The sequence below is a fragment of the Alexandromys fortis genome, unplaced genomic scaffold (genome assembly GCF_014885135.2).
Source record: "Alexandromys fortis isolate MF-2015 unplaced genomic scaffold, M_Fortis_MF-2015_v1.1 scaffold_39, whole genome shotgun sequence".
Lineage (NCBI taxonomy): Eukaryota > Metazoa > Chordata > Mammalia > Rodentia > Cricetidae > Alexandromys > Alexandromys fortis.
Genome location: NW_026067918.1, coordinates 8,938,189 through 8,964,247, shown reverse-complemented (window position 1 = coordinate 8,964,247; position 26,059 = coordinate 8,938,189). Strand labels below are relative to the sequence as shown.

Sequence of the window (26,059 nt, the reverse complement as noted above, 5' to 3'; positions counted from 1 at the left end):
CGAACTCTTAGGGCCGGCTCTGCACTCCGGCCGCAGATCTGCGACGTCGTCGTTTTGGCGTCTGTCACTTCTGTCTCCACCTCCTCAGCCACCAACCTGGCCGCCACCATGAACCCCGACCTGCGCAAGGAGCGGGCCGCCGCCACCTTCAACCCCGAGCTGATCACGAACATCCTGGATGGCAGTGCGGAGAACACCCGGCGCCGCCGAGAAATCGGTGAGGCCGGAGCGTCAGGCCTCCCTCCTCTCCAGAACCAGACGGAAGACCCCCATGGATGAGAATTTGGGGTCCCTGGAGTTTAGGGGAAGCCGGGACTCCCTACTTAGGAGGGGACAGCCCTCCGTTCTAATCTGCCGGGATTCCGGGAGGGTGAATGCTGTTTCTCTTGATGTCATTTAACTCCCTTGCAGAGAACTTGATTCTGAACGACCCGGACTTCCTGCATGAAGACTATAACTTCCTCACTCGCAGCCAGCGCTACGAGGTGGCTGTTAAGAAGAGTGCCACCATGGTGAAGAAGATGAGGGAATATGGCATCTCAGATCCTGAAGAGATCATGTGGTTTAAAAAGTAGGTGCCCGTTAACACCGTCGTGCAAGTCCATACTACAGCTGCAGTTTGGGGAGGCCTTTTTAATCTTAAATGGTGTTTGAAGGCTCAAATTGAACGTTTCATGATTCAGTTTTATGTGTGAAAAATAATATTACTTTTTTGTGTTAAAGATTTATTTATTTATTATGTATACAGTGTTCTGGCTGCCTGTGTGCCTACACTCCAGAAGAGGGCACCAGATCTCATTACAGATGGTTGTGAGCCACCATGTGGTTGCTGGGAATTGAACTCAGGACCCCTAGAAGTAAAGTCAGTGCTCTTAACCTCTGAGCCATCTCTGCAGCCCAAAATAATATTACTTTTGCATCTAAGTCTTTCAGTGGGATATTTGTAAAGTGCTAATATGAATGGATATGCTCAATTTTGTTTCTCTTTTTTTTAAAAGTTTAAGGGTTGAAGGGGTTACTCAGCGGGTAGAAGAGCTTGCCACCCAGCCTAATGATCTGAGTTCAATCCCCAGGACCCACATTAAAGAATCACAGATTGTCCTCTGACCTATTTACTAGAGGTGGCCTTTGTGTACCCTCCTCCACACAGTAGAATTAAATTTAAAATGTAATTTAAAAAATTCTTTTGAGCCAGGGTGATGGTGGTTCACATCTTTAATTCCAGCTCTCAAGAGGCAGAGGCAGGCTGATCTCAGAGTTCGAGGCCAGCCTGGACTACAGAGCTAGTTCCAGACTACAGAGAAACCCTATCTCAGAAAAAAAAAAAAGACAAGACAAATAAATAGTAATAAAAATTATTTTGTTTCAAACATCCCAGTTACAGGTATTTAATGCAGAGTGAGCTTGCACTTTGTGAGAGAGCTGCCTGTGCCGGGTGTGGCTCAGTGGACACAGGTTGCCAGGTAGTCACAGGCCCAGGGTTTGATCGTCAGCACTGAAGGCGAGGGAAGAAAGGCCTACTGATTTTCTGAGAAACATTGTAGTTGCAAGACCAGATATTTAAATATTTTGGAATACCTCAGGTATAAAGTAATGGGAAATGTGAGAGAGGGTGAACAACATGTCAGGTCTCAGAATGAATCTGATTCTAAACCCCATTCTAAGAACCCAGCATCGTGGAATGTAGTGAAGCCTCCATTACGTCCTGAGCATAATCCTGCCGTAGTCCTGTTGCTGGGGAGCGGGTCCTTTTCTCTCGCTCTGTTACACTTTGCTTTTCAGCTATTCATAGAGACTCTTTTCTCCCATAGCCTTAACGGGCACACATTTTGTGCCATCTCTGACACTTATCTTTTATTTCTGGGTTTTTACATTGTACAGGAACTCCAGTGTTCTCATCAATAAAAGTAAAATTGGGAAGCTGGAGATTACCACAACAGTAGAGCCCTTGCCTAGGTGCTTAGCATGCACAATTACCTAGTTCAGTCCCTAGCATTACCAAATAAATAAATAAAAATGAAATGAAGGGAGCTGGAAAGAGGACTCAGAGGTTAAAACTACTGGTTGCTTTTCTAGAGGTCCCAGCAACCACATGGTGGCTCACAGCTGCTATAATGGGACCCCTCTTCTGGCCTGCAGGTGTACTTGCAAACAGAACGTTCTTGTACGTAAATAACTTAATTAAAAAGAAGAAGAAAGAAAAATTTGGACCAGAAGTATAGCTCACTTTTACCTGGTATGCTCCAGGCCCTATGTTAAATCTACAGTGCCTGAGCAACAATAGAAAGTTTGGTTTTGAGGATAGGTTGGCCTGAAACTCACTATGTAGTACAAACTGACCTCCAACTCAGTACTCCTCCTGCCTCAGTTTCCTAAGTGCTGGGGTTGCAGGTATGAGCCACCCTGCCTGTCTTAAAGAGATTAAATTTTATTAAGACTATGTTTTTAAGAACTGATGTAAATGATTGCAAGTCCTGCCCTTCCTCCTTCCTTCGTGCTGCGGGTACAGTGCAGCCAGTGCTCCTGACTTGATTTGGTCATTACTGTGACGGTGAAGTGATTTGCTTGCCCCTTAAAGACTTCCTCACACCTCCAGTCAATCGTACTAATCAGAAATAACTGGTATATTGCACGGTGACAAGTGCCTGTGCCTTTAATCCTACCCGTAGGAGGTGGAGGCAGATCAAGGTCACCTTGTGTGCCAGTCCAGTTTGAGGACGGTCTGAGCTACATTTAAACTCTTGTGTTTAGCTTGGTGGCCCAAATGAGAACACTCACCAACTTGCAAATAATCATTTTTGTTTGTAAATTTTGTAATTTGTGGGATTTTGGAGCACAGTAAATCCTAGGAAAGAGTTAGAAAGTGGACTATGTTGGATCTACAAACTTGAAAATTGCTGAGATTTTATACCTTCTCAAAGCAACATAAAAGAGAAGCGTTGCTTGTTTGTTCTGTCAATGGGTGATTCAACATGTTTCATAACCTGTGTTGGAGTGCAGTGTGCAGCCAGACAAGAATGAGGTCACAGAGGCCTAGAGCAGAGTCCTTCCTGCGGGCCATGTCTCCTTTTCAAATGAAATAGCAGCGATAAGTTTCAGTGCCCTGTGACAAGGAGATCAGTACAAGGTAGCGGAGGAGGCTGGAAGCTGGTCTTGGCAGTGCCTGGAGTCAGGCGTCTGTGAGTGTGTAATCGCTCCTGTATCTTGAGTTCTGACTGGAACTCACGGCAGGATTTTATGTGCCATTAAGAAGAACTTAGCATTATTCCATTTTGCCTGGTTCCATATCACTTTTGTAGATGGCTTATTTTGCCTTCATGCGGACCAGGTTGCAAGTCTGTTTCATCTGGTAATAAAAATTTAGGAAGGAACCCAAAACTTACCATGTATTGTAAAATACATCAGATAAACAAAACGTGGGAGGAGTCTAGAATTAACAAAGCAGAGGGATTTCTGAGGATTCAGGGCGTTTATTGGTCTCTTTGTTATGTATTTATTACTTTTTCTTTTTTCTTGTTTTTTTTTTTGTTTGTTTGTTTGTTTTTCAAGACAATTTCTTTGTGTAACAGCCCTGGCTGTCCTGGAACTTACTCTGTAGACCAGGATGACCTTGAGCTCAAAGCCTCTGCCTCCTGAACCATGGGGTTAAAGGCATGCACCACCACCACTCAGCTATTTATTCTTAAAATGGTCTCTTTTATGTCTTGTTTGGGACTTCTTTCTTTTTTTTCTTTTTCTTTTTTTTTTAAAGACTGTATTGTTACTTTACAAAGTTGATATTTTAAAGAAATAGTATGTGTGGATGTTCTGCATACATGTATGTCTGTACACTAATTGTCTATATACTAATTGCCTACCTGGTTCCTGAGGAGACCAAAAGCAGTATGGGATCTGCAACTGGAGTTACAGATGGTTGTGAGTTGTGCCATGCGGGTGCGGGGAATCGAACCCAGTTCCTCCAAAAGAGCAGCCAGTGCTTTTAACCACTGAGACCCCTTTTGTCTCCCTGCCCTAGAGACAGGGTCTTACCCTGTAGCCCACGCTGAGACTTTTGGAAGACTTCTGGCCTCAGCTTGTTGAGTGCTTTTGACTACATCGTTTGAAAAAAAAAAATGTTCTTAAGAGTGACAGTTGGGGTTTTTAAAGCTGACTCCTTGGAGCTGGTTAAGGTGTAGAGCTTTGATGATAGAACACTTGGTTGTGTCTGAGGTCCTAGGCTCTGTCCCCGGTCCCTCTGAATTCATTACTGAAGTCTGATTTCTTGACAAGCACCTGCAGGGGGATTAAACATCACTAAAGTACAGTTTTTCAGATTTTTTATTCCTTGTTTTGTTGTGTTCTGATCAGGATAGGGTCTTCCTTTGTAGCCCAGACCTTCCCTCTCTCCACGCCCCGACCCCCGCCTCAGTTCTAAGTGTTTGGATTCTCAGGTGTGCAAAATCTCCAGCTACAGACTTTGTTCTTCAGTTATATTTTAGGTGGTCTGGGCAAGGGGGAAACGACAGAAATTTTCATTAAGGAAACATTGGCGTTTGTGTCCTACTTGTCCCCTCCTCCGTAATGGCAGGGTCTCACTGTAGACCTGGCTAGCCTGGAACTCACTGTGCAGACTGTGCTGTCTTTGCTCTCTGAGCAATCTGCAGGCTCTGCCTTCTGAGTGCTTGGCTCATAGGATAGTGCTGTCACACCCAGCTCCTCTCATTTCCTAAAGCTTCCTCTGTTAATATCTTTATAACTTCATCTCCCAGTTTTCAGAGTGTTCACTAAGGCGCTCAGCCTTTTTAGTTCCCTTGTGGAAATGTGGGTGTGTTACATAGTCACCATTTTTGGCTCCCCACTTACACCTTATTTCTCAGAAATTCCTGTGTTTCCTTTTTCCGTACATGCGCGCGCACACGCACTCGTGGAAATGGGAAGTGTGTGATAGCGATGGTTTTAGTGAGACTCAGAAGGCCTGCTGGGATGTCATGCCAGTCTTCCCTGGAGGGTGACTTAGGCATTTGTCTGTCTCCAGGCTTTTAGTTCCCTTTTCTGTTCGTATCCCCTCCAGCTTCCCATCTGTTCTACTTCGTAGCATCTTCAAACTTAAGGTCCTCCTGCCATAGCCTTCTGTTTCTCTGAGGTAACAGGCATGTGCCACACCAGCTTCACTCAGTTTAAAATAATAGTTAATGAATATGACGTTACAGAAATTAGAGACAGAGGCATTCATTATTTGGGGCTTTATCATCATCTGTGTACTTACGTTGGCTAGTCAGTTATGGTCATTTGGACCTTTGGTCCTAGCATACCCAAACAATGTTTTACTCGTTTTGCTGGGCAGTGAGTGTAGTGCCTTTTCCATGCTAGACTCAGCTGGAAAGGGATCTCTGTGCCCTGACCACACAACTGAAACCATTGACCTCGGAGCAAACGCTCACTGAGCAACACCCATTAACATTCCCCAGGATGGAGGACACAGAAGTCACTCCCTCTGCCAGACTCTGTCATCACATTGGCTCGTTTGGGTTGATTGGCAGTGTCAGTCCCAAGAGCGTCCATGTGGAAAGTGTCTCAGAGTGGCTGTGACTGATGGGAAGCGGAAGAGTCTAGCTGGTTGTGCAGTGTTATTGCGGGAATGAAGCAGTAGGCAGTTACTGTGTTTGCTGCTGTTGCTGCTTTTAAGGTGCCAGCCCCTCTGGAGTGACGGTCTTCCTTTCCTCCTGTAGCCCATGCTCTGCTCCTTGGGAAGCTCAGTGTCTCCTGGGTGACACCTCTTCCAGTCACCCCTGAGAAGACATCAGAGTCACTTAAGTGACAGAGCCTTTGTACTTTAAGTTCTTGGGGTGCACACCTGGCCGAAATGCAGAGCAGACCCCTAGGAAGTCCATGGCAGGCACAGCCCTGACTGGTGCGCTCAGTTTGTGTTTTCTAGGTTCTGTTTGACGTGGAGGTGATTGCGGACTGGATTTCAGGGCCACATGCAGTTCCCTTAATCTGAAGCGATGTTCACTGGCCGTTGGGGGCAATTTTTAAATCACTTCCACGAGATGTCCTGGAGACCTTCAGAGATCCACGGTCCTGCCCTGTGATACGTACTTATTCATCAGGCCGTGTGCTTAGGTCGTCCAGGCAGAGGCTGTTGTACTGTTCCTGATGCCTGGTGTGGTGGCAGATGCCTGCAGTCCCAGCCTGGGCCTAATGGGTGAAGATCCCAGGAGTTGAGACTACGCTGTGCCCCATGGCAAATTCTAGGTCAGCCAGGGTTATGCAGTGAGAGAAGAGAAACAAAACATTAAAATAAATTATTTTCAGGAGTTTCGCTAGCAGGCCTATAATAATGTCTGTGGAGTTCCTTTTGATCCTCAAAGCAAGTTAACCCAGAAAGGAAGGCCGCAGTACGCACACAGCACCCATATCCACACTAAAGCACCCATACAGTCAGAACAGAGGTGACAGCCAAGCCCATTGTTTCAGACTAAGTGTATAATTTATACAGGACTTCTTTTTTTAAAAATGAGACAAGAATTCTGAAGACTTCAGGCTGCAGCTCAGCGATGGAACAAGCTGAGCTGGCTGAGGAGCTGGCCCATCCTGCACCAGAGGAAGACAGGAGGACTCTGCCCTGGGGTGCAGAGAAGAGCTGCTCCCTAAGAGCCTGTGCTTGGCTTTTTACACAGAAAACGGTGGAGGCTGCATTTAGTTTAATAAATGGGGGTCCTCAATTTTCTACTCTTCATCCTCAGGGCCAAGATATTTTGTTTGGTTGTGGGGCTGGCAAGATGGTTCAGGACACTTGCTGCCAAGCTTGACAAATGGGGTTTGATTTCCGGAACCCGAAGATGAAAGGAGAGCAGTTGTTGCCTCTGACTTCCACGTGCCTCCTTCCTCGTCATGGCACACGCTAATGACAGGCTAACGAGAGTGAGTGTGGGTGCAGTGTCCTGCGTGAGGCTGAGATGCTTTTCTTTTCTCTCCTGTAGACTACATTTGGTCAATTTTGTGGAACCTGTGGGCCTCAATTACTCCATGTTTATTCCTACCTTGCTGAATCAGGGCACCACTGCTCAGCAAGAGAAATGGATGCGTCCGTCCCAAGATCTCCAGATAATTGGTACCTACGCCCAGACGGAGATGGGCCACGGTTAGTCCACATCTGGTGGTCCTGGAGCGACCACCTCATGAGTTCAAAAATCTGATTTTTTTTCTTCCTTCTCTGTAGCTATGTGTTTGGGACTTTATTTTTAAATTGTTGCATCAAAACCCAGTTTCCCTTTTCTGAGTTTATCTCCCCAGGGCTCTGGCCTATGAACATCCTTCAGTGTCACTTCTTAAAGCTGTTGTCACTGTCACGGATATGCACTGTTAACAGTTACTGAGCAGCTTGGAGAGGTGGCATTTGAGCACATCAGAGCACCTGGTTGAGTTGGTGTGTGTAATATGAAGGAGCCTGTCGGAAGTTCTCCAGAGGGCTGGCGCCCAGCAGTGTCTAGAGGAGAGTCGGAAGAATGATGCTCTAGAGTGTGACTTCCCTAGGAAATCTCCATAGACCTGTTCTGTGGATCTGGGAGCTTCTTGGGAAGGCCCAGGCCTGGGCTGAGGAAGGTACTCTACAGGGCTCAGGAGCTAAAGGAACAGTGTGGAAACCAGCCTCACCTCAGCCGTCCTGGCCACACGTTTCTTTAGGTCACAAAGCAGATGAGCAGTTGAAGAACGTGCCATCTTCCAGGGACCGCTTCTTGTGCTGCCTGTGTCACGTTAGCTCTGCCCTGGAGACAGCACTGGCAGATCCCTCTCGCTGGAAAGGTTCCTTTCTCCCCTCAAAACTTGGTAGATAACAGATTTGGTTTTGTGAGTCATGCACGCCTGCATTGCTGCTCCGCCTCTGTCCCCCTGCTAGTCTTAGTTCTTCCCAGCTGCCTGAACCCTGTGGCTTCCCACGAGACTTCCTTCTTGGTTTTGGGTTACTGTATTTTTCTCAACCATTTTCTGTCTGTATCTTTTTGCTTTGGTGCGGAACAGAGCCCGGTCTTCGTGCATGTTAGATGAGCCCTCTGTCACTGGTGCCACTGCAGTCCTGCTTTGCTGCTGGAATCTGGCTCTGTATTCCAGCAAGAACAGTGCTTGCTGAGCAGCACACAGGCGTCTCCCAGTTTAACCCCAGCTCTGCAGTAAGGGAGAGCTGGGGTTAAATATATATGTCTCACAGTATTGTGCCTGCCAAGTAATTCTCCATTCCTGCCTCGTGTGTTAAGCATTTCTTCTGTGTGCTCAACGGGTCCTTCTCAGAGTAGATGCAAATCTCTCCTGTGATTGATCTCTCTTAGAGAGGGAGAGTCTCAGCCCCTACCCAGGATTCCTCAGAGAAAAACCTCCCAGAATCCGGGGAGGAAGGAGTGAGAGAATTCTACAGTTATGTCACAGTGTCTGAGGGTCACTTTCCTTATTTCTTCTTTAGTTCAAATTCCCTTGTCTGTATTGTCTCTAATTTCTTAGCTCTAACTTCCTGTCCCAATTCTATCATTCTTCTCTACATTCTACATTCTTTCGGTCTTATTTCTTCTGCATCCTTAGTTTTATCTCTGAACCCTAGAACCCCAGGCATGTATTCCTCCATTCATTAGCAACTCGTTAGTAATAAAAAGGCTGCAAGGAAAATTCTCAGGGACACAGGCACTCTTTGGAGATGCGGAGCAGAACTTACCTGCTAGTTTGCAGGCAACCCCAGCTGCAGCTGTGAGGAGGTCCCAGCTATCTCTCACAAAGGGAAGAGACTACCAATGAGAGATCTAAGGAAGAGGCAAAGAATACGTGGACTTAAGTGTGATTAATAATATCTGGACAGAGTCAGTTAACAGCCTTTCTTATCTCCTGAATCCTAGGACCTAAACACAGTTAGTCTACTGAATCTAAAACCTTGCATCAAAAACTGGCTCAGAGTGTTAATTGCTATTTTCAGTCAGAGCAGGGAGGTGCCAGTGAAGGAAGCTTAGGGCATCATAGGTACTGTTGATCTCTTGAAGGACTGTAACAAGGCCAGGCACCTGCAATTTCATAAGTAGGATCTGTCAAAGTTCCATTTGTGATCTGTCCAGAGGACGCACATCTGGCCAACTTGTTCTGTCAGTAAGGCATTTAATGACAGAGAACAGGCCTCTAAGTTTGTCACCGAAATGTGGAGAACACAGTGCAGAGAGAAGTCATCCTCCTGACCATCCACAAATGTGTGTGCCCATAAGACTGAGATGTAATCATGGGATTACATGTGCACATCACATGAAAATGGTGGAAATGGGGAGCTATCGTAGCTGTTGCTGCACACATGAAATCACAGGTAAAAGCAGCAGCTTCCCGAGTCAGTGGTTCACAAGCCTTGCTGACGGGTTGCCCCATCCGAGAGTAATTCCTCTGGTGGGTTGACAACTGAGTTATCAACTGCTCTAAGGTGTAATTGTGACGTGGCCCACGTAGCTCATGGTGACCACTGCTGACGTGAGAGCGACCCTCAGACATTTCCTGCATTTCCGTGCCCTCAGATAGCGGCTGTTTCCTGTTGGTTCTTTGTCGCTTCTTGTTGAGTTTTGTAATAGCATGAAGTTATTTCCAGAATGTACTATACAGGTGTGCTTCTCTGTGTCTGGAGGCTGGGCATGGAGCTCAGAGGTTGGGTATTTGCCCAGTGTGTGCAAGGCCCTGGGCTCAATTTCCTGTACCAAACCCCCAAAACAAAATATAGAGTTATGCATTTGGTATTCTTGCTTACATTTTTCTTTTTCCTTTCACCAAAAAGGTATATTTGTTGTTGTTGGGTTTATTTTTAGCCAGGTAAATCTCTGAGTGTGAGACCAGCCTGGTTTTATATAGTAAGTTCTCAGCTGGTCAGGGCTACACAGTGAGACCTTGTCTCAAAAAAAAAAAAATTAATTTTTATTTGTGTGTGTGTCCACAGAGGTCAGGAGAGCATAGGACATCCCCTGTAGCTGGAATCACAATTAGGATGTGAGTCATCCTAATCCTACATAGGTACTGAGACCTGAACTCAGGCCTTAGGGGAAAGCAACAAGCGCTCTCCATCTCTCCAGCCCCTCCTTTGCTTTCTCTTTTGTTTTGAGACAGGGTCCTTACTGGCTTGGCCTGCAATTGTCATCATTCCTTTTTCCCCTGCCCCTGCAGCGTAGGGATTACAGACAAGCCCTGCCATGCCTCACAGCGGTATAACCCAGGCTGGCCTCAGACATGTGGTCCTCCTCCCTCACCTTCAGCATTGGCCGACTCAGCTGCCACCACTAGCTGCTAACTTCGGAATTCTGATTTCAGTTTGTCAGGTTGCAGAAAGTATGGCAGGAGTTTGAGTTAGGTTCTAGCAGAGCTCTTTATTTCCTTGGGAAGTGCTCTCCTTGTCTGGATCTCTCAGGCAGAAACTAGTTAATTCTTTCCTGTCAGTCAGATCTTGTGGAGGAGTGTGTTTGTGGGAGATGGGCTTGTGTAGACCAGGCTAGCCTCAAACTTGTGGGGATCTGCCTGTGTCTGATGGAATTATAGGTGTGCATCGCCCGGCCTGGTTTTTCTTTAGATGGAACTGACTTCACGCATGCTGGGCCGGCCACCCCACTGCTGACTCTGTACTCCCAGCCCCAGAGCAGCTCACTCAGATCATCTCCCTGCTGTTGGCTGCCAGCCTTTCCAGCTTTAGCCTGCAGAAGGAGAGCTGAGGAGACCTTTCCAAACAGCAGCATTAAAAGAACTAACACTTTGCCAAAAGTACTATGCCTTACAATTTTTGATAACTATATAAATATAATCTGTATATCATTGTCATGCATAACTAACTTCAAGTAGAGAAACCTCCCTTTCTCCTTGTGCAGTCCTAAATCTCCATGTGTGACAATACCTGTGTTAGCTACAAGGACATTTCCCCCAGAAACTCTTGGAGCGGTTGCCCTGCCGTCCTCATCGTGTTTGATAACACATCCTTACTGTAGCACATCACACAGACACAAACCTCCCCTAGGTCTGGAGGGGCCGCTTCCAGGCTGCTCCTTCACCAGCAGTCTTACCACAGAGCAGCTCTCCTGAAAGCAGAAAGTGGGCTGCTGCTAGCCTGAGGTGCAAGTTACTGCCTAGGGCCTGGCATGTGTTTCTTTTTCTCACTGGATACTAGTTTTTTGGGGAAGAGAGCACCAGGGATTAAACCAGGGTCTAAGTATACTAAGCATGAACTCCCGCAGCTTGGAGCTACCCCCTCATTTAAATCCAGGGCCTCCTGTATGAGTTCTAGGTTTAGGTATGTGGGATTGAGAATGGTTTGGTTTTTGTCTGTGATAGAACAAACCCAGAGCAAGCTGTTTACCACTGAGCTATACCCCACTCCCAGTGCTGGCTTTTTAAAAGCCGGAAGACTTCATGAATAAGAAAGGCATCTCACGAGTGCAGTTTGGTTTGATTTGGTTAATGTGGTTTGGCTTTCTCCTTGTGTGGCTTAAACTGGCCTTGAACTTGAATCCTGCATTAACCTCCTATGTGCTTGAATTACAGATGTGCACCATCACAGCTCGCTCCATGAATCAATGCCAATATTTTTTCTAATTTCAAAATGATTACAAATTCATAGGGAGTTGCAAAAGTAGCACCAAGAGTCCCCACTGCCCTTTCACCTCCTCCACCAGTGGTCAATCTTTTAGGATTTCTGTTTTGATGATTCTAAGGGCAGCTCTGGGTTTTAGACGTTCTCAGCACATGTCACACTTTGAACGTTTAGCTCGCCACCATCATTTGATGCAGATGTGGCACTTGGCCATCCATCTTTGTTTATAAAGTGGGAATTTCTTTTCTCTGTGTCTTTTGGATGGTTAGCCTTGGAGAGGTCCTGGTGAGCTCCTGGTGAGCACATCAGCCTTGCCCGCCCCAGCTTAGAGGGAACAAATTGGAAGCCTAGAGGTTGGAAGGCTCATCTCTAAATAAGATAATTAAATAACATCGTCGTGGAGCACAGGCCCTGTTATGCACAAACGCGTGATTTGCAATTATAATGGTCCCGACTAGGGATCATTTGTCTTCAATTGCTGGAATTGTTGGGAGGGAGAGCACTGTCAGTTTCTGTGTTCGTTTGCACCCAGAGATCCACACGGCATAATGAGAAGTCACATAAAGACTGGGTCTGTCCTAGATGCTTTCTGAACAGACAGAAAGGATCCCAGTCTAGACACTTCACTAAAACTGCATCCAGGAGAACTTAGCCTGGATTCATTTTAGCCCCAAGAGAACTGCCCTATTTTTCTATTTCTGCCCCACCCAGGGACTCCTGTTCCCCTTTAATTCTCCCCAAAATTCTCATTTCCTTTTATTTAATTGCGAGCCTGAAGTCCTGCCTTTGCACATTGTTTGTGCTACACGGGCCTGGGTCTCCATAGCCGTCCTGCTGCACACCCGCCCGCTTCAGGGTGAACAAACACTGTTGAGAGTCACAGAGAGCACAGAAAAGGGCAGTGCTCCCCTCCTTGATGATGTGCACGTGGTTGATTCGTACTCACAGTTTTTTTCTCCCTCCCTGCTCTGTCTGTTCACATCACTGATTCACACCCTGCTGATGCTTCCCTCAATTGTCCGTCCTTGGTATTTCTTCGAAGCTTTGTACACCGAGGGCGACCTGAGCCTTTGGACCTTCACTTGGGCATGTTCCTGCCCACCTTGCTTCACCAGGCCACCGCAGAGCAGCAAGAGCGTTTCTTCATGCCAGCCTGGAATTTGGAGATCATGGGCACTTATGCCCAGACAGAGATGGGTCATGGTACAGTGTGTTTAGTCTACCTTCTGGGTGGGTGGGCCCTGCCAACTAGACCTGTACAGCGCACCCGCCATGAGCTATTGACGGCTCGGCAGGATGCTGCTGGCTGTTTCTGTGAGCCTTTGCTGAGTCCGGCTTCAGGATAGGGTCTGGCAGTGGAAATGAAGTTATTTTATCACTGTGGTTGCTAATTCGTTCTGACTGTCCTTCAGAAGATCAGGAATGACCAGTTAGGCCTACTTCCCACACAGTCTGTAGAATCTGAATGTGTAGACTCTGAACCCATAAACCTTAACGTTTAAGTGCCCTTTGATCTCCTGTAGGGGATGTGCAGCTTTCTATAGTCAGAACATGCAGCATGTATGCCTTGAAGTTACTTGTACCTTGAAGTGCTGAGGATGGTTTGACCAGAGGTTAGGAAAATTAAGCCATCCTTCCAGGCCAGTGACATCAAACTCTGTTTGCACACTCTTGCTGCCTCGCCTGTCTTTCTAAACCAGGTGGGGCTGGAGGTGGTAGTTTCTCTCATGTTCTGAGTTGGCATCTCAGATTGCCCCCGTTTGGAGGCTCAGAAAAAGTGTATACTCCATACAGCCATCTCTTACTGTGAGCAGTGTTTGATGGGCTCCTCCCAAGACACCAGGTAGGGCCCAGCAGAGTTCAGCTGTCGTGAGAGAACATGTTGTCCTCACTGCCCTGTCTGAGGTGTCACCAGGTTCCTTTGGCAAAGGAGATTACTCCGTGCCTGGTTTCTTGACTTGAGCTTTGAAGGCTGTTGCTCACAAACAGTCCATTTCTGTTGCTCAGTGTGAAATTTCTAGATATGTCAAAGTGAAGTGTTCATTGAAGCCTCAGAGTAGTTTGTTAGAAAGAAGTCTTCAGCGTTCGTTTCAATGTAGTTCTCTTACATTTTCCTATAATGCTTTTCAGAGAATTGAGATGTGTACAGCCGGAATTCAGAGTGGAAGTGTCCATCGTCTCCAGCAGCACGTGAGACTGGAGCACGCGCTTCCTTGCTCTCATGAGCAGTGAGCACTGGGTGGAGCCTGGCCCTAGAGAGGCACAGAGCGAACCCAGGCATTGTTGGACCTGTAGGAGAGTTATAGGAAGTCATTTTTCATAATGAATAAATGTTTTCAAGTTCTAGCTTCCATTTTAGTGACCATTTTACAGTAAGTTCGGAATGTACAGAAGTTCTAGCCGAAGTCTGCTTCTGTCACACGTCGCCTTACCGTCCTCAGAAGTACAGCGGTAAATAGTTCACTAGAGTTGAAACTTAGAAATGGGGCCCAGGCTGGCAGTGCGGTTCAGTGGTAAACGTATGTGCTGCCAAGCCTGGCGACCCAAGTTCAATCCCCAGGACCCACTGAGTAGGAGAAAACTGACTTCCACAGATCGTGTGCTGTGGCTCATGTGACCAACACACGGCACAGTGCACACAGAGTAAAGGTAACTTTTTAAAAATGTAAAAGAACTAGGTTTAAAGGAGAGTGGACATCTCTGTTACATAGAACAGTAGCTACCCTTACATTTTTTTTCTATTAGTCTCGATAAATATGACACACCCGCTGAACCGCACTGGGAAGTGGAATGTCCCCACACTCGTGTGTGCAGCCCAGTAGAGGATTAGCCTTGCGCTGTGCCCATCGCTCGCAGCTTGTCACAGGCACATTGCTGGTCTGGGCTTTCTCAGAGGCCTGGACCTTTCAGTTTGCCAGGGAATCTTGACTCTGTCTGGCTTTGTTGGTCTCTCCTGTCTGCTGTATCTGAGGTTGTGTGCTCTCTTTCCTTAGGAACTCATCTTCGAGGCCTGGAGACCACTGCCACATACGACCCCAAAACCCAAGAGTTCATTCTCAACAGCCCTACTGTGACTTCTATTAAGTGGTGGCCTGGGGGGCGTAAGTTAATTTTTTTTTTTTAACATTTGTTGAATGTTTTGTTGTTGTTGAACATTTTGAGGACTTATTATGAGATTGTATTTAGAATGTAGATTTTAGAATATAATTGTGAAGTAAAAAAAATAGTTAAGGTCTTAAATTATTATGAGATGTTTTACATTCTCTTGTGGTCCTTGTTGCGTGTTTGTATATGGCGAAAGCACAACAGTAATGACTGTCTTATGGCTTAATTTTCCCTCTAAATAGCCCTGTGTATCATAGCTCCCATATTCATCATTAAAATAAAATTTCTGGCCAGGTATGGTAGTAACCCCTTTAATCTCAGGCAGAGGCATGAGTCCAGAGCCCATCTGTTCTATAGAGTAAGTTCCAGGCCAGTCAGACCTACATAGTGAGAACTTGTCTCAAAAATAAAATAAAGTTTTCCTTTTTTTTAATTTCTTTTTTTTTTTTTTTTTTTTTTTTTTTTTTTTTTTTTTTTTTTTTTTTTTTTTTTTTTTTTTTTTTTTGGCTTTTTGAGACAGGTTTTTCTGTGTAATAGCCTTGGCTATCCTGGAAGTCACTTTGTAGACCAGGCCTGGCTTTGAACTCACAGAGATCCTCCTGCTTCTACCTCCTGAGTGCTGGGGTTCAAGATGTGTGCCACCACTGTCCAGCATAGCTTCCCTATTTGTTATTTCTGTCAAAAATTTGAGTTACTTTCAGATTTTTATTGTAAATAGCTTTTATATAAAATTCATATTTAGTGTTTCTTTCACTCTGAGTTCTGGCCTTGGGATGTGTATTTCAGGTGTAACAGTAGTTGGTAGATTTTGTTATTTGCATTCTGTCTTTGTTTGTTTTTGTTTGGGGGAGCAAGGCTGGTCTCAGATACTCTAAGTATTTCAGAATAGCCTCTGCCTTTTTTTTTTTTTTAAGTTCTTTGAGCCAGGGTTTCTCTCTGTAGCCCTGGCTAGCCCAGAACTCAGAGAAATCTGCTTCTGCTTCTGCAGTGTTGGAATTCCACACCTGACTAGAGTGTTGTTGTGTGATAGAAATGAGGCAGTTTATTAAAGAGAACGAAGGTGTCCCAGGAGTCGAAGAGCTAAAGACCTGGGGCAGCTCCCAGAACCGAAAGCCTGTATTGCACCAGAGAGCTGGCTCAGCAGGTAAAGGCACGCTTGGTACAAGCCTGCAAACCTGCATTTGAGCCCCATAAATCGTACAGTGGAAGGAAAGAACTGACATCCTTCAAGTTGTCCTCCGACTACCACGTGCACTGTGTCACGTGTGTGCCTGCCTCCTTCATGCTGATATATGCACACACAAATAGTAAATGTTAAAATAACTGAAAACCTTTTTTTTAATGTGGGATTTATCTGCTGAAATAAAAAAAAGAACAAAACTATAAGCTTTGTCCAGAAGCTCTGATTGAGGTTGGCATGGGAAAGGACTCACTTTTACACACTTTCCTGTTCCCACCGTTTAGAAATGCAAGAACAGGGCCAGTGAGATGGCTCAGCAGGGAAGGGCACACGTGCTGACCCAGTGACTTGAGTTCAATCCCTGGAACCCGTATGGTGGAAGGAGAGAACAGTTCCCACAAGTTTTCCTCTGACCTCCGCATGCACGGTGTACTGCCTGCATGAGCTGCCTCCCCAGAGCAGTGTAATCAGTGGAAATACAAGAGCGAACCCGAGCGTGCTGGTGCACACATGTGATCCCAGCATCTAGCACATAGCAGAGTTCATGAGATAGGGAAATGAAAAGCAGGAGCAGCACATTGACTTATTGTTGTTGATGCTGCAGTTGGGAAGACTTCCAATCATGCCATCGTTCTTGCTCAGCTCATCACTCAAGGGGAGTGCTATGGACTACATGCCTTTATTGTCCCTATCCGTGAAATCGGGACTCACAAGCCCTTGCCAGGTGAGGATTGTTCATCTGATGACAAGGTAAACATTAAAATTACACAGAGCTGAAGAGATGACTTAGCAGTTGTGAACACTGACTGATCTTCCAAAAGACCAGGGTTCAGTTCTGGCACTTTTATGGTGGCCCACAACCAGCTCTAATTCCAGTTGCAGGGAATCTAACATCCTCTTCTGGCCTCCTGAGGCACCAGGCATGCAAGGGTGCATGGACAGACATGCATAGAAAATACCCACACACATAAAATAAAATAAACTGCAAAAAGTGTAAGGCACAATTGAATGGAACATAGGGAGGCAAGGAATCCAAAAGCATAAATATCTCACGTGTTTCCTATTGTCTGTGGTAGGTATTACTGTTGGGGATATTGGCCCCAAATTTGGTTATGAAGAGATGGATAACGGCTACCTGAAGATGGACAATTACCGCATCCCTAGAGAGAACATGCTGATGAAATATGCCCAGGTATATTTATTTATTTTATTTGGTTTTGGTTTGTCATTGTCAGGTTTTCTCTATGTATCCCAGACTAGCTAGGCTAAGGCTCACAGCAATCCTCCTGCCTCAGCCTCTAAATGTTGGTTGCAGAAGTGACATGCTTTTCCTTCTGAACTCCTTTTATTCTGAAGTGACTTAGGAGTGTTGAGGATGGTGTGAAAAGTACCACCTCGTTAGTGAGCCTGTAGGCCTCAAGCCCTTAAGCAGCTTAGAATCACCTGGAAGGCCAATAGAACTCAGATTGTGAGCCAAGAATGAAGTGCACGTGAGAGACAGAGGAACTGAGGTCAAGGTCAGGTTGAACTGCCTGGCAAGCTGTTGAAATATGAACGGGCTTGGCTAGCTCATGCCCGAAATAACAACACACAAACTGTATTCATTTAAGAACTGCTTGGCCCATGAACTCTAACCCTTACAGGCTAATTCTCGCACCTGGACTAGCCCATTTCTAATAATCTGTGTAAGCACCCCAAGGTGCGCTTACCGGGAAGATTCTAGCCTCCATCCATGATGTCTCTGCTCCAGAGAGCAGAGCTGTTGAGTCTCCGGGAGCAGAGCAGAGTCTGACCTCACTTCCTCTTCCGCCCAGCATCCTATTCTGTTTTCTCCTCCCATCTATGCTTTAACCTATGAGGGCTAGCCAAGCAGTTTCTTTATTGCTCAGCCAATGAAATCAACAGATTGATATATGACACTCCCACATCAGCAAGCCCACGTCTTTTTTGTTTTATTTCAAGAAAGAGTTTCTCTGTATAGTCTTGGCTGTCCTGAAACTTGCTCTGTAGACCAGGCTGGCCTTGAACTCACACAGATCACCTGATCACCTGCTTCTTCTTCCTGAATGTTGGGTTTAGAGGAGTGCCCCACTATGGCCTAGGTAAGCCCATGCTGGTTTTTTGGGTTTTTTGTTTTGTTTTTTTAAGATTTATTTATTATGTATACAGTGTTTGCCTACACACCAGAAGAAGGCACCAAATCTCATTACAGATGGTTGTGAGCCACCATGTGGTTGCTGGGAATTGAACTCAGGACCTCTGGAAAAGCAGCCAGTGCTCTTAACCTCTGAGCCATCTCTCCAGCCCCCAAGCCCATATCTTGGTTTTTCAAGACAGGGTTTCTCTGGTTTTGGAGCACTAGCTCTTGTAGACCAGGCTGGTCTCGAACTCACAGAGATCCGCCTGCCTCTGCCTCCCAAGTGCTGGGATTAAAGCTGTGCGCCACCACTGCCCGGCTTCCCCAAGCCCATATCTTAAAATCAAGCCCTTGCTCCCAAAATCTCTGGTTCAAAAGGTCCGAGTAGGGAGCAAAATTTAGTATTTCAGCCCAGTTGCCAGGTCCTGCTGAAGCCAGGTCCCCTGCTGATCCAGGACACACTTGGAAAATCGGTTCATGGTCTCTTGGCCTCACAGAAAGATGCTCAGACCTGTTTTGTTTTCCCAGGTGAAGCCTGACGGCACATATGTGAAACCCTTGAGTAACAAGCTGACGTATGGAACCATGGTGTTTGTGCGGTCTTTCCTCGTAGGCAATGCAGCTCAGTGTCTGTCCAAGGCGTGCACCATTGCCATCCGATACAGCGCTGTGAGGCACCAGTCTGAAATCAAGCCAGGGTGAGGGTGGGGCCCGAGATGGGCTCTTTTGATGGCTTGCTTTGACCCTGTGCTTAAGAGGATGGATCAGAATAACCTCTTCCTCTGCCTTTACACCCTGGACCAGCTATGGTGCTCGGTGTTAAGCCAGGGCTCACATGTGCTAGGCCTCCCAAGGGCCTGGCCCCTACCCAGCATGCATGGTGGGGAGGGATTGAGGGCAGGCAGGCACCTGCTTCTCTCTTTAAAAATTAAAAACAAAAAAACCTATAAAACTGTTAATTTAAAAAAAGTTTATTGTTATCTGACAGTTTGATACACATACACAAGGTTATCTTGACCATATTCAACACCAGGACCTTTGTCAATTCTTAACTCTTAAAATGTTTAACTTATATACTGTGTCATCTCCAGGCTTGTGGTCAGAATACAGTATGTTGAGCCTTGTGGTGGGCTGGCCTTCTGTGGCGTCCTCTTCCTGTGAGCTGACCAGTGTGGGTGTCTGTGTAGCTATGAGATGTAGTTGCCTCTCGGAAACACTGAGGCAGTGAGGAGACTCCACAGCAGTGCCGCAGAGAGGGAAGGAGTATTGCTGGGCACCTTGGCGCACACCTCTAATCCCAGCCCAGGAAGGCAGAGGAAGGTGATCTGTGTCAGTTCAAGGCCAGCCTGGTCTACAGAGTGAGTTCCAGGACAGCCAGGACGACATGCAGAGACTCTATCTCAAACAACCAGGTGGGGGGGAGAAAATATGACCTTATAGAGCCAAAGAATTGCCCTTTTGAGCAGTGTGGCCTCAGACAGACTTCCTCATCTGTGTCCCCATCAGTAAGATGACAGTAGTGACAGCCGCCATCATGTAGGAAGGACCGCGTGAGGATGAATTCAGTTGCTACGTCAGGGTACTTGGACTGAAACCTGGGATAACGCAAGTAAATATTTACTAATTTTTTTTCCCTGTTATTTAGTGAACCAGAACCTCAGATTTTGGATTTTCAAACCCAGCAGTATAAACTCTTCCCACTGCTGGCCACTGCCTACGCCTTCCACTTTGTAGGACAGTACATAAAGGAGACCTACCTTCGAATTAATGAGAGCATTGGCCAAGGGGACCTGAGTGAGCTGCCCGAGGTATGGACACACTTTTCTCATTTGCCTGTTGATACCCACCCATGGGTTTCCATAGATACCCTTAGGTTACATGTTTGCCTGTCGGCAGACATCCAGTAGAAACTGTATGTTGGAATTTCCTGAAAGGAATTACATAACCTTGGAACTTCTCAAAATTAAAAGCAGACCAGATCTGAAGCTAGAATGTTTATTGATAGCATTTAAAGAAAGGGGTGAATGTTTGGCCAAGTCCAGCCATTCAGAAAAGTGTGAAAGCATCAGTAATTCAGATTGCAGGTAGCTGCCCCTCCTCAGTAGCCATGCAGGCCTTGATTCTGACAGTGAGCAGCGTACTTCCAGGAGGATGCGTCTTCCTATTAGAAGGTGGGTTCTAAGCCAGGGTTCTAATGACCTGTACTTGTCCCCTAGCTTCATGCCCTCACCGCTGGGCTAAAGGCTTTTACTACCTGGACGGCCAATGCTGGTATTGAAGAATGTCGGATGGCTTGTGGTGGGCACGGCTATTCTCACAGCAGCGGAATCCCAAATATTTACGTCACTTTTACCCCGGCCTGCACCTTCGAGGGGGAGAACACTGTCATGATGCTGCAGACGGCCAGGTGAGGAGCAGTCTCCACAGACACCACTGTGGCAGGCAGGGAAATTTCACTTCCGGCACGACTCACTTAATATTTGTGGTCTGCCCTAGTTAGGGTCTCTACTGCTGGGATGAAACTCCATGGCCGACACAACCTGGGGAGGAAGGGTTTTTAAGACATAACCTTTCCTTCTTTTGGTTCTTCCCCAAGATCTCAGATTAATAAATACCATAAATAAAACCATATCACAACTTGAAAGTCCCACCGTTTCAAACACTTTCAAAGTTCAGTCTCTGTAAAAATCCAAAATCTCTTTTAAAAATTCAAAGTCTTTCAACTGTGGATGCCTATAAAATAAAAAATAAGCTAAATATTTTCTTTTTTTTAAAAAGATTTATTTATTATGTATACAACATTCTGCCTCGATATATGCCCGCACACCAGAGGAGGGCGCCAGATCTCATTACAGATGGTCGTGAGCCACCATGTGGTTGCTGGGAATTGAACTCAGGACCTCTGGAAGAGCAGCCAGTGCTCTTAACCTCTGAGCCATCTCTCCAGCCCAGCTAAATACTTTCTTACTCGAAGAGGGAAGAACCAGGGCTCAATCACAATCTGAACAAAACAAAACCAAACTCCCAGCAGATAAATAATTTTATGTCACTGGGATCCCTCACGATCTGGGCTCCTCCAAGGGGCTTGGGTCACTTCGGCTCTGCCGCCCTCCGCAGCATGCCCAGCTTGTCTTCTGGGCTCCAGCTGGCTCCACTCTGCTGCGCTGCTGGTCCTCCCACGGCACTGGCAGCTCCGAACTGCAGTGGGACTGCACCTTTACCATTAGCCTCTCAGGGACTCCGCCCTCACCCAGTGCCATCCCTTCACAACCAGCACCACCTGGTGACTCTCACATAACCAAGCTCAGCTGCCAGTATGAGCTATGACCTTTGCTGCCCCTGGACCACATCTGTGTGCTGACCCCAGAGGAAATGCTTCCGAAGCCTTAACCTCAGTGATGCTGATCTCCTCTCAGTCACATCCTAGCAGAGCAGAAGTTTTACTGTAGTAGTTCTGGTCCCCTGTTAATCACAGCTGATTCTTCATCCCCAGCTGACCAGACACACAAAAGGCCTGGTAGTCTCTGCTTCCCTCGGAAACTTCACAGGCCAGGCCTCCATCGTCTGTGCCGCTCTCAGCATTGTCTTCCAGGCTCCTACAGAACAGCCCACTGAGCTCCCGATAAGTCCTTCCACAGTCCTTCCCAAAGCAACATGGACACCCAGTGCCAGCTTCTGTCCTAGGTGAAATACCATGACCAAAGCAACTTGGAGAGGAAAGGGTTTGTTTGATTTATACGTTCATGTTGCTGTTCATCATTGAAAGACATCAGGACAGGAACTCAGACAGGGCGGGATCCTGGAGTCAGTGCTGATGCAGAAGTCACAGAGAGGCGCTGCTTACTGGCGTGCTCCTCATGGCTTGCTCAGCCCTTTTTTTGTTTGTTTGTTGCTGTTGTTGTTGTTTCTCCAGGCAGGGTTTGTCTACGCAGCCCTGGCTGTCCTGGAACTCCCTCTGTAGACCAGGCTGGCCTCCAACTCAGAGATCACCTGCCTCTACCTCCAGAGTGCTGGGATTAAAGGCGTGCACCACCACACCCAGCTCTCCGCCTGCTTTCTTATAGAAATCTAGGACTACTAGCCCAGGGACGATGCACTTGGAGTGGGCTGGACCCTCCCCCAAAACACTAATTAAGACAGTGCTCTGCAGTGTTCTCAGCCTTCCTGACTCTGTGATCCTTTAATATAGTTCCTCATGCTGTGGTGACCCCGCCAAACATTATTCTCATCACTACTTCATAACTAACTTGCTGCTATTGTTGTGAGTCATCATGGAAATACCTGCTTTCTGGTGGGGTGGTGTCCAGGAGGCTGGAAATAGCTCCTCCACAGGCTACAGCCCTGTTTTATGTAGGTATTTTCTGAGGTTCCCTCCTCAGATGACTCTAGCCTGTTTCAAGTTGATCTAAAGTCAGTCAGCACATGCTCAAACTGTGTGAAGTCACCTGAATAGCGTCACTAAAGCATGTGTTTTGGTGATTTCCAGGTTCTTGATGAAAATGTATGACCAGGTGCACGCGGGGAAGTTGGTGGGTGGCCTGGAGTCCTACTTGAATGACCTGCCCAGTCAGCGCATCCAGCCACAGCAGGTGGCAGTCTGGCCAGCTGTGGTGGACATCAACAGCCTGGACAACCTGACTGAAGCCTACAAGCTTCGTGCAGCCAGGTGAGCTCCCCTCACTCAGGTCAGTGGCCGGCTGTAGGGCCTTCCAGCTGGAGCCAAGCAGAGGCGTGAAAGCCGTGATGGCTTCCTCAGCTCTCTACTCTTCCTTCCTGCTCAACAGATTGATAGAAATTGCTGCAAAAAAACTTAAGACTCACATGAAGAGCAAGGAAGTAGCATGGAACCTAACTTCCGTTGACCTTGTCCGGGCGAGTGAGGTCAGTGGCAGCTCTCCTCACTGTGCTCCGCTGCCCCTTCCCCATGCCGGGGGCGCTGTGCTGGGTGCTCTGCTTGCCCCTTCCTTACTGCCCTGGACGGTGGTAGCCGTCTTCTTCAGATAGGCTTTCACTAACCCAGGCTGATCTGGAACTCACCAATTAGCTAAAACTGACCACGAAGCCATGGCAGTCCTCCTGCTTCAGCCTCCCAAATGTTGGAATTAGACACAGAAGCCACCACACCCTCCTCTCAAGGATTCCCACTCTCCACGTTTGCTTTCCTCTAGGCACACTGCCACTATGTGACGGTTAAGCTGTTTTCAGATAAACTCCCCAAGATCCAAGACAAAGCCGTCCAGGCTGTCCTGAGGAACCTGTGTTTCTTGTATTCTCTCTATGGCATCAGCCAGAAAGGAGGAGATTTTCTTGAGGTTGGTGTTTTCGAAGCAGAAGCCTTTTTTGTAGTTGTTTATTTGACTTAGTTGTTTTATCGTTCTCTCTGTGTGAGAATGTTTATTTACAGTTCTGCGTGTGTAAATGTCTATTTACAGTTCTGTGTGTAAATGTCTGTTTACAGTTCTGCGTGTGTAAGTATCTAATCTGTACACAATTTTATTCGTTCGTTTTACTCTTTTCCTTAGGGGAACATCATCACAGGGGCTCAGATGTCACAAGTTAACAATCGGATACTGGAGTTGCTCACCCTAATCCGCCCCAATGCTGTTGCTCTGGTGGACGCCTTTGACTTCAAGGATATGACCCTCGGCTCTGTTCTTGGCCGCTATGACGGGAACGTGTATGAGAACTTGTTTGAGTGGGCCAAGAAGTCCCCACTGAACAAAACAGAGGTACAACAAACAAGACATCATCTTTCCAACTTCCGAAGTTCTCGTTTAATTCTGTACAGTGTCAGTCACAGAGCCCACATTTTTTTTTAAATAAAGGTCAAGCATGGTGAGGCACACCTTTAATCCCAGCACTGGGGAGGCAGATGCAAACAGATCTCTCTGAGTTTGAGACCAACCAGGGCTATATAATGAGCCTCGGCTTAAAAACAAAACAAACAAAAATATTTGAATTTGTGCCTGTATAAGGTCCACATAGTTCTCAGTTAAAAGTTTGGTTTTTTTTTTTTGTTATAAAGAAAAATGCTGATGTACACGGGAAGTTCCTAACTGGCATCGTCTGCTTCTCTGCAGGTTCACGAATCTTACTACAAGCACTTGAAGCCCCTGCAGTCCAAGCTCTGAGCTTTCCCGGGGACAAGTCTGATTTGCTCTAGAAAGCCACGTGAAATCTCGTCCTTGATTCACTAATCCCTGTGAAACCCTCATCAAATTTGTGCAGCCATAAAGAAATGATGGCTTGGCCTTTTTCCTAAAGTAAAGAGAAATTAGCAGACCGCAGCGCAGAAATGAGAAATTCTCTGTTTTCAGTGCGGTAACAGAGACTCCTAGGTGCTCAAAGGCTTCATGGCTGTGCTGCTGCTAATCCCAGTAGGCCATGACCTTGGGTGATTAACAGAGTTTAACTACTAAATTCTTAGTTATTTTCACATTTTTACTGCTATTCACTGGATCTATGTTTTTTAAAGCAAAGGTGTTTTATAAGGTGGAACTTTCCAGGCTTTCCAGCCTAAATGATCTACACTAAGAAGGGTTGGGAGCGAGAAACGAATAGAAGCCCTGACGTGGGTGTGTGGGGCACATCTGCCTGATGTGCGACCATAGCTCCTGTAGACTTCAACATTAACACACCCAGCCACCTAGGAGCCATAGCGCGCACTGGGAGTGATTATCCGTTCTGGGCTCCAGCTTTCCTGATTGCACTGTCTCACCTTTGGGCCCCACTTTCTGACATAATTAAGCATATCTTTACTTATTTGACCATTGCCTGAATGTTAATCATGGTGGCTGACTGTTTTCCCTTTCTTGCTTGCCTTCTCCTGAAAGACATACTAAAGGCAATAGCTATTCCGATTGAGTACAGGGAGAGCCCTGGGGGCTGTGGCACGTCTGTATTTTGGTGACTTTATTAAATGAATTTCCTAGGACTATGCAGATTTGAAAGATTTTGTCATCTTGTCATATAAACCATTAAAATGCTTGGTGGTCAAGTATTTGACATATACACGTAAATCATTCAAATCACCTTTTACACCCAGAAATAACAGGAGACCCTTTGCCACAGCCGTGTGCTGTGGTTTCTAGTTCAGAAGGTGTAATCGCTGATGCGGGTTGAAGGATGAGCAGAGGCCACAGCTAGTTTCTTGCTGTTGAGTACCTGGCTTTGTGGTAAGCTGCGTGCTCAGCTGCTCCCTTCAGCTGCAGTGCCATCTCTACAATCATTGTGCTCCAAGATGGAATGCACCTTTTGTGTGGGGGTGCATTTTTGTATGGTAATTTCTGTTTGTTTTGTTTTGTTTTGAGACAGGGCCCAGACTGGCCTTAAACTCAAGTCTCAGTCTCCCAAGAGCTGGAACTATAGGTGTGTGCCACCAGGCCTGGCTAATAGGGACTCTTTATTCTTAAATCACAGTAGAGAAAACCTTTGAACCTGTTAGCTCTGTGTCTGTGGCATCTGCATCATGAAAACAACTGAGAACATAGTAAATGGAGCGGAAGCAGTGTCTTGACGCTGACATAGACCAGTCCCAGGGGAGCTGATAGCGTAAGATTATTGACAAGCCTTAGCCTTTCCCCTGCACAGCTGATCACTGCTCAAGATTGAAGGTGCGCACTGGTCGCTTCATTTGGGTCTGTTGACAGTAGTTCATATTCTGGAAAATAAATACATCTGAATGACTGAACCTTGGCTGTTAAATGACTTATTTCTGAATTTAAATACTGAGTCATAGATAAACGGTGGACAGCAGCTGCTGTGGGAACCAGCCCGCCTCATCCTGTTACATAGACCTGGGATCTTAGCAGGGCTGAAGAGATGGTCTACAAAGTACCTCCAACCCCAACACAAAGTGAGTTCGTGTCCAGCCTGGTTTATATGAAGAGGTCCAGGCCGCCAGAGCTGCTGAGACACTTGGCATTAGAGTTTTTAATGTGTAGGGCGTTTGGCCTACAAGTGTACCTGTACACATGTGTTCAGTGCCCTTGGAGGCCAAAAGATAGTGATGGATCCCCAGGAACTGCAGTTACTGAGGTTTGTTAGTCCTCCATATGGGCAACTCCAGTTCTCA

General features: G+C 46.5%; 1 protein-coding gene across 3 annotated transcripts; it reads left to right on the top strand.

Moving 5' to 3' along the window:
* The first annotated feature begins 74 nt into the window (after positions 1-74).
* Positions 75-25,675, top strand: Acox1 (acyl-CoA oxidase 1). 3 transcript variants are annotated; one of them, XM_050140543.1, is made up of 14 exons: positions 75-217; positions 412-571; positions 12,606-12,766; positions 14,557-14,664; positions 16,453-16,572; positions 16,925-17,040; positions 18,514-18,683; positions 19,631-19,793; positions 20,202-20,392; positions 22,472-22,651; positions 22,770-22,866; positions 23,154-23,297; positions 23,508-23,714; positions 24,066-25,675. In XM_050140543.1, the coding sequence occupies exons 1-14, from the start codon at positions 109-111 to the stop codon at positions 24,114-24,116; spliced, it is 1,977 nt and encodes a 658-aa protein (XP_049996500.1). In that variant the 5' UTR covers positions 75-108; the 3' UTR covers positions 24,117-25,675. The 3 variants fall into 3 exon arrangements, with proteins under 3 accessions (XP_049996500.1, XP_049996499.1, XP_049996502.1); XM_050140542.1 differs by lacking the exon at positions 12,606-12,766 and adding an exon at positions 6,963-7,123; XM_050140545.1 differs by lacking the exon at positions 75-217 and adding an exon at positions 6,963-7,123 and having other exon boundaries at positions 431-571.
* The last annotated feature ends 384 nt before the right edge of the window (positions 25,676-26,059 follow it).